General features: G+C 41.0%; 1 protein-coding gene across 4 annotated transcripts in view; it reads left to right on the top strand.

Moving 5' to 3' along the window:
• DOCK10 (dedicator of cytokinesis 10) overlaps positions 1-12,240 on the top strand; it is a 284,533-nt gene that overhangs the window by 129,525 nt on the left and 142,768 nt on the right. For all 4 annotated transcript variants that reach the window (XM_024124566.2, XM_055090256.1, XM_028482208.2 and 1 more), the window contains exon 3: positions 11,360-11,449. In XM_024124566.2, coding sequence (XP_023980334.1) covers positions 11,360-11,449 — 90 coding nt within the window. The remainder of the gene's footprint in view (positions 1-11,359; positions 11,450-12,240) is intronic.

The raw sequence follows: 12,240 nt of genomic DNA, 5'->3' as shown, positions 1-12,240 counted from the left end.
AGAAATTTCCTTGTTTTAATGAAGCTTACCTTCTGGTGGGAGGAATCAGGCAAAAAAAATAAGTAAATAAATCAATTAGCAAGATAATTCAGATAAAGACCAGTTCTATGAAGAATGAACGGGGCCGAGTAATAGAAGTAACGAGGGGAAGAACTGAACTGGACTGGATGATCAAGGGCACTTCTGACAAGCTGATATTCGAGCTGAGCTCTGAATTCCCAAAGAAGACCAACCCTGTTAAAGCCTGGGGAAGGAAGGAGGGTTTGGGGCTGCAGGAAGCTGCTCCAAAGGCCCAGGAGAGGTCTGAGATTGAAGAGCGGTATGGGTGGACAGCCAGAGTGGTCAGAGTTGAGGTCAGGCAAGGACAAGATAAGACATTTGCATCTTATTCGAAAGGCAAGTGGCGAGTCACTGGAGTGTTTCAAGAAGGGGAGCAAGTGACCTGGTGCCTATTATTCAAAGCTCATCTGGCCTCTGCATGGAGAACACATAACAGGGTGTAGAAGAAGCTGGGAACCACCTGGGAGCATAGCTCCCAACTGGCAGGTGCTCAAGAGACATTTGATGCCACCCTATCATCAGAAAATATTGTATTATTAGACAAACAGCTAAATTTTCATTTCCATGAAATGATATTTTGACAAACAAAAGGATAGCATTGAATATTATTACCACGTAAAGTTGCCAGTTTTTGAACAACATTCAGATGGATTGGTTTCCTGCTTTCCTACTCTACAGAGTAAGGGTTGACAAACAATGACTCATGGGTGGCCTGTTACCTAATTTCGTATGTCCCGTGAACTAAGAATGTTTTTTATGCTTTTAAACACTACCTTGTTTTATTTTCTTCATAGAATTGATTAAATAGTTGAAGGGAAAAAAGGAATATTTTATAACCCATGAAAATTATATGAAATTCAGATTTTGGTATCCATAAATAAAGTTTTATTTGAACCCAATGACACCCATTCACTCACCTCTTGTCCATGACTGCTTTCATGATACAGCTGCAGAGTTACAACAGAGGTGCAGTAATTGCAGCAGAGAGAGAGGGCCCTAAAAGATTTACTATCTGACCCTTTACAGAAGAAGTTTGGGGATCCCCACTATACGGTACAACCATGTTCGTTTTGGGGGGGTTTCCTCTCCCTCCATGTGGAGTAAAGCCCTTCTTTAAATGCCCTCTGCCACAGTCTGCGCCATCCACAGCCTGCATCACATTTCAGGGGTGTTGCTCGCCAACAGCAAGGCTTCAGTTCACCTGGCTAGGGTATCTTTTCCCAGGCCCATCCTTGAGCAATGGGTAAAGATGCTCTGGGATATGTGTGCACAGCCCCCAGTCACCCAATGGGAGGTGGTAATTGAGTGGCCACTCCAATCCCAAAGCATCTCAGGATGGAAGGAGGGGAGCAGCCCCAAACTCCCCACCCTCCCCCCAATGTCCTTCCCAGTTGTGCCCTACAGATGGAAGAATCTAGCTCACTTCTGTGTTTCCATGTTACCAAGCACCCACACTTGCAGTAGACATGATTCATTATTTGGTTTGTTTAATCAATATTTATTCAGCACCCACAAGGCGCTGAATATAGAGCAGCACTTTCTAGACAAGAGAGACTGACAACAAAAACAAAAGCCCTGTGTTTAAGGAGTGTGTACCCTAGTATGGATGAAAACTAAAATTGATTAAGAATGCTTATGGTTAAGAAATAACAAGAAACAAAGTCTTCATCTGGTCCTCTATACCCCTTAAAGGAGATTATGTTTTACCAAGACAGTATTCCATTCACACTGCTGGCCCAAGCCATCATCATCCTTTTTTGCCTGGATCCCCAGAAGTGGTCTTTAACTGGTCTTCCTGCATCCTTCTTTGCCTTGATTGATTTATTCAATGGAAGCTTTTGGAAATACAAGTCAGATAATGCCACGCCTCCAGTTAAAACTTTCCAGTGGTTTTCCATTGCCTTTAGAGTCAAATCCAGCTCCTCACCTGGCTCCTGATCATCTCTGAGCCGTTTTCTCCTAGCCCTGTTTCCCTTGGTCACTAAACAGATACCTAGCATTCTTTGTGTTCCCTGCATTTGCCCAGCCCGCCCCCTCCGTGGGACCTTGACGCCCCTCGCACAGCTGGTTCGTGTCTTCCATTCATGGTTCAGTTCAAATGCTACCTCTTCAAAGAACCATCTCTGACTTCCAACTTGCATTACCCCTCCTCCACCCTGTGTTACTCTATCACATCCCCCTGTTTGCTTCTCTTTATAATACTTACCACTACCAAGGAAGATCTTGGTTTGCTTTTTCTCTCTCTCACCATCAGTGAGTAACCTCAAGCAGGACAAGGATGTCCTTGCCTTGATCATGGTAAGACCCCCCCAGCAGCTAGAACGGCACTTGGCACCAAGCAGGTGGAAAATGAATATCTATTTCACGAGTTGTCTTTCAGACACATGTATGTTATTATTTTAGAGTATAACTTTGAGTACCTTTAGGAACCAAAAAGGCTATTCTGAAATGAAATTTGAGAATCAAGAGAATGAAGTCGTTGGTTTTGCTTGAGATCATTAATATGATACTTTCCTCTTTGACACAACTTAACACATCACCTTAAAAGAACAGCGCTAAGATCGGGATCCCTTTCCCCAGAGGCTCATTCCATCCGATACAGTGACTGGCGCTTAGCCGCTATCAACAAAGGCTTTTATTTCCTCCCTGTAACACCATGTACTTATTCACTTCCTTTCTGTTACTAGGCAAGGGAGAAATCATTTCATATCTGTATTTTAAGTACCCAACACAACGTCTGGCCCATGGGCATTCAATAAAGATTGTTGAACATTGAATTGAAATCGTCTTCTTCCAGATTAAGAAACCAAAGTAGAAGCATTTCCCTCTTTCTTGGCCCATGAGGTAGAAACTCTTCCTCTGGTGCGTGGGTTCTGGGAAAAAGCAGTGTGATCTTCTGTACTGCTTGCATCGTAATGATTACTTGGAATAAGTGGTCTAGATGCATTTATTAACTCATTCATTTCAAAAACATGCACTCCTTCAGTAATTGTATTTGCTACTCTTGTTTTTCTCATCTTTCTTTTTGAAGCTGGTAGTAATAGAAACTTAAGACCAAGAAATAAAGAACTTAGTCACCAAATTGTGGCTTCACGAAATAGGCAAGGAGAGTAAGAAAGGAAAACAAGAGTTAAAGAACAGTTTGCACAGGGAGATCAGCTCGGTGCTTTGCGATGACCTAGAGGGGTGGGATAGGGAGGGTGGGAGGGAGGCTCACGAGGGAGGGGATGTGGGGACATGTGTATGCATATGGCTGATTCACTTTGCTGTGCAACAGAAACTAACACAGTATTGTGAAGCAATTATACTCCAATAAAGATCTATTAAAAAAAAAGTTTCAAGGATACAGTGAATCATATCAGGGAGTGTTTCAGTCGAAGGAGAAACTGATACAAAATAGCAGAACAAAAATTGAGGAAGGCAGAAATGAGTTTCTTGCTGAGAGAAAGATACAGAAAGTCTAAAGTGGCATCATTTCTGGGAGATGTAAAACCCTTAAAGAAGAAAGTTCGGAGGTCCAAAAGCAATACTGACACTGTGGAAAGGCCACCTGATCACCTGTATTTCCAGCCTGCCCACCCCTGTCAGACTGCTCTATTTCCACTCAGTTTCCTGGCCCACCTTCTGTGAGTTACTTGCTGTAGACAGCAAGGACACCAACATGAACAAGAAACAGTACTTCCGCATGAAAGGTTAGACTTTCATTGCTGGTCAGTGGCATCTTCAAAGTCACAGGTCTACATTGCACATCTGATATAGCCTGTCGAGAGAGTTAACATAATCTTCTCAAATCCTTTCTTCATATCAGTCGTTCAGAAGTAGAGTCTCAGGGCTCTCCAAGCATCCTGCAATTTTCATGGCTTATCAACAAGACTTCGTGAACTGTGCTTTCTTAACATTTATTCTTTCATAGCATGTTTTTAGCTATAAAAAGCAACCGGTATGTGGGGACTTCCAGGCTCAACCACATGGGTCATTTTGTTAGAGGAAGCAGAAAGACCTTAATACCTTTTAAATGGAAAAGCAGAAAGGCTGTGATCATTTATTTTCTTCTCCTTGCATCTCTTACTGAGACACTGCCTAACATTTTATAAGAATGTCAACCTCTTTCTAATCCTTGGCTTCTTAGCCTGAAAAGCAGACTTTAAATGGCTCTTGGTGTTCATGCAAGAACGCTGTGATTGCAATTTAAAAGCTAAGTAAGAGTCTTTCTCAAACTAGGTTATTCTTAGTTATAATATTCCTCTCGTTTACAAGCTAATGAAGCTGAGATTTGGAAAGGCTCATGTTCAAGGATGTAGAGTAACTGTGACGACAGAAATCAAACATAGGCACCTTGACTTTTGCTATTGGAGTTTCTGTCTAAACAGCGTGTGCTCTGAGCCCGCTGCTTCTTAGAAAACTAAGATGCATGACTTGGGGAAAATATTAACTCCCTGCATCCCACAGTGAGCGGTACCATTACAATATTTCAGAAAGGGATTCTAGAGAGCTTCCTTTAATTCAGTAAGGATGTGTGGAGACTGCTCTGGACTTGATTGTGCTAGGAATATATGTCCACATTAAGACTTCTGTGTGAATATGCGTAGCCTCATTATTCATAATCCAAAGTGGAAACAACCCAAATGTCCATTAACTGAAGAGTGTACAAACAAAATATGGTATATCCATACAGTGGAATATTACTCAGCCATAAAAAGGAATGAAGTACTGACAACATGGGTGAACCTTGAAAACATTATGCTAAGTGAAAGAGGCCAGTCCCCAAAGTGTACCCATGGTATGATTCCATTTACGTGAAATGTTCACAATAGGCAAATCCATAGAGACAGAAAGCTGATTAAAGTTGCCTAGGGCTGGGGAGAAGGGAGAAAGGAAAGTACCTTCTAGTGGATATGGGGTTTCTTTTGAGGGTGATGAAGATGTTCTAAAATTAATAGTGATGGTGACTGCATAATCCTGTGCCTAGACTTAAAACCACTGAACTTACTTTAAGAGGGTGAATTGTATGGCATGTCAATTATATTTCAATAACAGTGCTATTTTTTAAAAAAGGATTGTTCTAAGCATTAAGGTAGGGATCATATAGGTGGTCAGAGACAGGTTACCAAAAAAATCATAAAAACACATGTCTGCATTCAAGTACTTCATTCTTTAAAAGGGATAACAAAGTATACCAGAGACACAATAAAAAAACATGGCGAAACATTTCATGTATAGTTATATTTTATCACCAAAGCAGATTTCATGTGGCTTGCTTACATACAAAAGTACACACACGTAAAATGACTGGCTGAATTAATCACTTGCAGAGCTTTTTGGGGTCTATAATATTCTACAGTTAAGCTGCAGACTTCATGGGTAATACAGACAGTAAATGATATAGTTCTGAGAAGAGAAGATGTATGTTGGATGAATTAGAGAAGATTTTCTAAAGAAGGTGGCATCTCTGTCAAACCTGAGATTAGGAAAGAACAAGGAAAGAAAAGGATTTTCTGAGAGGAGGAGGGGCACGGGCAACGTATGTGCAGGAGGGAGCCCAGAATGGAGGAAAGAATGCGAGCAGCCACAGAAAAAGGCGCCCTGGCGGCCTGGCTGCGGTGGGTCGGCTCACGTCTTAGGCCTGTCACTCCTCGTGGGGCCATATCTGCAGGCCTCACACGGAGCAGGCTTCTTCGCCGTACCTCCTGGGAGGGTGAACTTAGACCACAGCCTCTGAGTCCTTGCCAAGGGGAGACCCTGGTGCAGTAAGTATATTTCTGTTGTTGGAACAGTGTGTTCTATTAATACTCACATTTTTCCATATGTAAAACGTTTCCTCCTGACCGCCATGGAGGAGGTGAGACACATTTTGGAGGCTGGAAAACGAAGCACAGTAAAAAGAAGGGAAGTGACTTGCTCAGTGGTTTGCCTGTCCAAGACTAAGACGTCTTGAAACAGGTCTCCAAAGTTCCCTAATTATATACTTAAATACTATGATGGATGAATCACCGTGCTTGACTTGGCTGGATAATGACTAGGGTTCAGTTATGGGCAACTGCTCACTATTCGTGCGCTTCCCATACAGTTTAACTTCAGCAAAACAAGAAGGACCTTTCCCTTAAAGCACAACGAGAGTATTCATGTGAATTCTCATGTATGTAAAAAAAATAAAATCACAATACTCTTCTGAATGGGGTAAAAAATGTTTTTCCAGCAACAAATGTAGTATAAGTGTCTGCTCTACTAGGATCAAAACCAACATCAGTGTTTTCATTCGAGAAATTTAGGTGAAGATTACTTTTAAACACACGCTTACGTTGGAATTGACCACAGAGCATTAGTTAATAGCGCTTATTGTGAGGCTTGTTGGCTTCTCAAGCTCAGACTGATGGGTTACTCTGAACACCATCATTTTTGTCCTCTTTTTTGAGCAGCTGGGATCTACAATACCGTCATAGGGAGCTTTGCTCAGCTCCAACATAGGAAAAGCTACTTCTTTTTTAGACTTTGACAGTGGCCTTTGGCCAATTGAGAAATGGCCCCTATGTGCTTGGAATGAAGTCTTCTGTAGTCATTTTAGCCAGCAGAATGGTAGCTGTGACAAAGCCCCAAAGACTACCCACTGCAGAGTAGAAAGAATCAGAAAGTGTCAGGGCTGCCGTGGAGGATGTCTGAATGCCATGGACCTGAAACTACAAACACAGGCCTGCAAGCCTCATTTCATAAATAAAAGAACAGTTTTTATTTCCAAATGCCTAATCTCTGGACAATAGGCCCTTATGAGACTCTCCCACCCGATGAGGAGCTCGGCTGAGTTCCAGCGCGGTCTCGGATCCGTCTCATGCTATTGAGCTCTACTGATCGTCGACGTTTATTAAAGGGAACAGGAAGTCTGTTGTGGCCAAGGCAATTTGTAGTGGTCTGAAAGCATCTAGTTCTCAGAAAAGAAATTATTTGTAACCATGTTAATTCCCTTACTTAACAAATATGACTCAGTATACTTTCTTCCTATTCGATCGATTTATTTTTGCTTCAGCAGAGATACATGAACGAAATTTAAAATGAGCAAGATGGGGATAGGGGGTTAAGAGGTACAGACTGTCATGTATAAAATAAGTAAGCTACAAGGATGTATATAGTACAACACAGGGAATATAGCCAGTATTTTGTAGTAACTGTGAATGGAATAGAACCTTTAAAAATTGTGAATCACTATGCTATACACCTGTAACTTATGTAATATTATACATCAACTATACTTCAATTAAATAATGAAAACAGGGGCTTCCCTGGTGGCGCAGTGGTTGGGAGTCTTCCTGCTGATGCAGGGGACGCGGGTTCGTGCCGCGGTCCGGAAGGATCCCACGTGCCGCAGAGCGGCTGGGCCCGTGAGTCATGGCCGCTGAGCCTGCGCATCCGGAGCCTGTGCTCCGCAACGGGAGAGGCCACAGCAGTGAGAGGCCCGCGTACCGCCAAAAAAAAAAAAAAAAAAAAAAAAAAAAGAAGAAAAAAAAAGGATCAAAAATGAGTAGAAGCAATGCAGATCTTAAAGTAGAAATTTTATGGAGGCCTTCTGCTTTTTCATGCAAGTTCTCCAGCATTATGACAAACTATGAGGTTAATAGCATGTTATTATACATGTATTCCTTTTCTTGTATTTGTGTACTCTGTGCAAAGTATTAGATGTGCACGTTGTAAAATATTGTTTCAGATTTATCACGTGGTTACATGAGGGTGATTCAGCCCTAGCTTCCTTATTTAGCAAAGAATCAACATCATCTCATAACTAGAGGTCATCAGGGATAATACCATAACCATTGTACCTATGATTAATTTTTATTACCCCCAATTGAAGGAACTTCTAATCTCATACATTGAATATGAGCATTAGCCTGTGTATTTGGGACCCTAATCTTTACTCTATGGCATCACAAATCAAGCAGTCATGTAATTATTATTACTGGAAACCTGAGCCCACCTTCCAGAAACCTACCATTAAGAAAAAAAAAAAAAAAAAAGCTTCTTAAACCAGGTCAGTATTCACTCTATTGAACTATACCACAGTGTACTGATCTTAGTGGGACAATAGGTTTATGGTATAACTAAACAGGAAGCTAAACTTTAGGCCCCTTTACTCTCCATCAGACTTAGAGTATTTTAGAGCAGCTATTATTTTTTTAAAGGCAAGAAATCAATAAGAAACTGTGGTGGATAATGAAAAAGAGGAATCTTTTGCTTTTTTATATAAAAATTTTATTATAAAATAATGAGTGAAATATAGAAAATTTTTTCAATTGCAGGAAAAAAAATCCTTACTCTTGCCAGTAGATCACAATATGTAATGTTCCCTGGAAACGCATCAAGTTACACTGTGTATCTGCAAATTATCTGTCCAAACAGGAAATAAGTTATCCCCAGATAATTGAAATCCAGCAATAATCCCCAAAACTCAATTTAGGCATGGATTTGAATCTTCTACTCCAACCTTTCAATAGAGTTTATTTACTGTTTATCTTCTAACAGAGTGAATAACATAAAAGACGCAACTAGCAAAGGAAATTCAAAAGGAATCAAAAATGTGAAATCTAGATAATAATAAATCCTAAATTGGCCCCAACACGCGCTTCACGTGAGAGGTAATGGTTCCCTGTGCGTGTCTCTATACCTGGCTTGAATCGACAGCCATGTCTTCCGAGCACTTCCAAACTCTCTTCACACAAACTGCAGTCAAATCCTGGGGCAGGCAGATGCACTGACCGAGGGGCTCTATGTCTGTGTTTCAAGATGAGCATTTATTTTTGCCATAGAATGTACCTGATTATAGTTTTCTCATTATTTTTTTGTCCTTTGATCTTTTTTTTTTTTTTTTTTTTTGCGTTACGCGGGCCTCTCACCGTTGTGGCCTCTCCCGTTGCGGAGCACAGGCTCCGGACGCGCAGGCTCAGCGGCCATGGCTCACGGGCCCAGCCGCTCCGCGGCACGTGGGATCCTCCCAGACCGGGGCACGAACCCGTGTCCCCTGCATCGGCAGGCGGACTCTCAACCACTGCGCCACCAGGGAAGCCCTGATCATTTTTTTTGTCCTCTGGTCCTGTTAGAGTCACATGACATTCTTCCTGTTTCAGTGTCCAAATCCCATTTTCCCAATATGCACGTACATGCATGCACGCCCACACACACAGATACACCCACACACCACACCCAGTCACACATGCACATATACATGCTCACACATGACAGACACACGCTCACACATGACAGACACACTCGCCAAGCATACAGACACACGCTATCAAGTGCAGCATACCTTCCTGCATAATCACACTCACATACCAGGCACACACCACACACACACATTCACACAGACATACTTACACGCTACGTGCAACCACACAAGCTCACACAGACGCACACCACCCACACACCACATGCATACACAGAATGCACATTTACATACTCACACACATTCAACACACTCAACAAGTAAGTACTGAGCACCCAGCCAGGCACTGTGGTTATAGTGGTGAACAAAACAGACTAAATTTCTTTCCCACGAGGAGCTTATATCAAGAGTGAAGAAAAAAGGGGATTTGAAGAAAATATGAGGCTAGGATTGGAAGAAAAAGAATGATGCTGCCCTTGGTGGCAGAGCTTGCAGCTGCAGCTGTGACCTCAGAAGACTAAATTCCCTGGACTCCTCTCCTTCCCAAAAGTAAGGATGGGTTTTAAGACTCTCATCTATTTTAATAATTGGTCTAGAAAAAAAATGCCCTTCATCTAGAACAGTTCAAATGAACCTTATTTTGTGCTTTAGAAATGCTGATGAATCATTTGTGGGTTTGGGGATGTACAAAATAAAAGATCCCAACTGTTGGTACCATGTATGTTAACAGACTCATCAACCCAGCATCCTTGTAATCGCCAAGGAGTACAGACTAAAGGAAGCTGGTGGCTGGTAATGGAAAGTTACCATTTTATGGCATCCCATAAGATATATACAGGGGAAACAATCTATGAATTCTGTTTTAAATGTCTTATATTTAGAGATTCTTTATCTTTTTAGTTAATGTATATTCATTTAATAAAAAGTTGTTTGTTTAGCATTGAAGTTGAAATTTTTTTTTTATTTCAGTGAAAATAAAGACACTAAAAACATGGCTTATTTTCTTCAAGGTCCAGATTTACTGAATACCCTTTCTTCTCTCCCACCGTAATTGTGGCTACACGCACACACACACACACACACACACACACACACACACACACAGGGCTTCTGAAAGGGGCTAAATTTACCCTGTGGATATTCAAGAGATTATTTACAGTAGGATTAAAATAATGCAGATTTTGTAGGTTTTCTTTTTCTGTTCAAATGTATTTTATCAATAGCATTAAGAACAAAAAAGATACCAATATAAATAAACTAGTCAAAATATACAGATGCCCAAATTTTTGTGTTCTGCAGGGAAGGAAACAGCTTAAAATTATGAGCTTCACAGATAAAACAGTAATTGCAATACAGTATTGTAATCCTCCCTTATACACTGGGGATACACTCCAAGATCCCCAGTGGATGCCTGAAACTTCAGATAGTACCAAACTCTATCTGTACATACTGTTTTTTCTTATATGCACATACCTATGATAAAGTTTAATTTATAAATTAGGCAGAGTAAAAGATTAACAATGATAACTAATAATAAAATAGAACAATTATAACAATATACTGTAATAAAAGTGATGTGAATGTGGTCTCTTTCTCTATCACAATATCTTATTATACTGTACTCACCTTTCTTCCTGTGATGATGTGAGATGATAAATGCCTAGGTGATGAGATGAAGTGAGTTGAACGATGTAGTGACATAGTATTAGGCTACTGTTTATTAACTTTCTGACAATACATCAGAAGGAGGGTCATCCTGGATCATGGAGCCCTGAAGATGTCGATGAGATGGGATGGGACAGACAGAGTGTGACGGCTCGAGATATCATCATGCTATTCCGAACAGCACACAATTTCAAACTTATGAATTGTTTATTTCTGGAAGTTTCCACTTAATATTTTTCAACCCTGGTCAACCATGTGTAACTGAAACCATGGAGCGGGGGGAGTAACTGTAATGCCAGTGGTGGTAATCCAAAGAGGTTTGAATCTTCCCTCCGAGAGATTAAATTGGTAAGAACTATGGACGTTTCTCTGTCTTCTCTTATCCTTAAATGCTAAGATCTCATACACTTCGTTCTTGTGCCTTTGGTATAGTGGTCTGCTCAGTGCTTTAAGTTGGAAGGCTTAATTTCCTTTCCTTGTTCCTCTCAGACTGCCACAGTTTCTTGGGACATACGAACATTGTACTCAACAGTACCGGAAGATGCAGAGCACAAAGCAGAAAATTTACTGGTGAGAGAGGTAAATGCAATGCTTCCAATCCTTTATTTATAAAGCTTTGCTTCCCCCCATGTAGTTCTTTTTTTTTAAAACATCTTTATGGGAGTATAATTGCTTTACAATGGTGTGTTAGTTTCTGCTTTATAACAAAGTGAATCAGCTATATGTATACATATATCACCATATCCCCTCCCTCTTGCGTCTCCCTCCCACCCTCCCTATCCCACCCTCCTATCCCACCCCTCTAGGTGGTCATAAAGCACCGAGCTGATCTCCCTGTGCTATGCAGCTGCTTCCCACTAACTATTTATTTTTTATTTGATAGTGTATATATGTCAATGCTACTCTCTCACTTCGTCCCACCTTACCCTTCCCCCTCCCTGTGTCCTCAAGTCCATTCTCTACGTCTGTGTCTTTATTCCTGTCCTGGCCCTAGGTTCATCAGAACCATTTTTTTTTTAGGTTCCGTATATATGTGTTAGCATACGGTATTTGTTTTTCTCTTTCTGACTTACTTCACTCGGTATGACAGACTCTAGGTCCATCCACCTCACTACAAATAACTCAATTTCATTTCTTTTTATGGCTGAGTAATATTCTGTTGTATATATGTGCCACATCTTCTTTATCCATTCATCTGTCAATAGACACTCAGGTTGCTTCTATGTCCTAGCTTTTGTAAGTAGTGCTGCAATGAACATTTTGGTACATGACTCTTTTTGAATTATGGTTTTCTCAGGGTATATGCCCAGGAGTGGGATTGCTGGGTCATATGGTAGTTCTATTTTTAGTTTTTTAAGGAACCTCCATAC

This window comes from Physeter macrocephalus, chromosome 2, assembly GCF_002837175.3.
Source record: "Physeter macrocephalus isolate SW-GA chromosome 2, ASM283717v5, whole genome shotgun sequence".
In the NCBI taxonomy this organism is placed as follows: domain Eukaryota; kingdom Metazoa; phylum Chordata; class Mammalia; order Artiodactyla; family Physeteridae; genus Physeter; species Physeter macrocephalus.
This window is presented reverse-complemented; position numbering and strand designations above follow the sequence as displayed.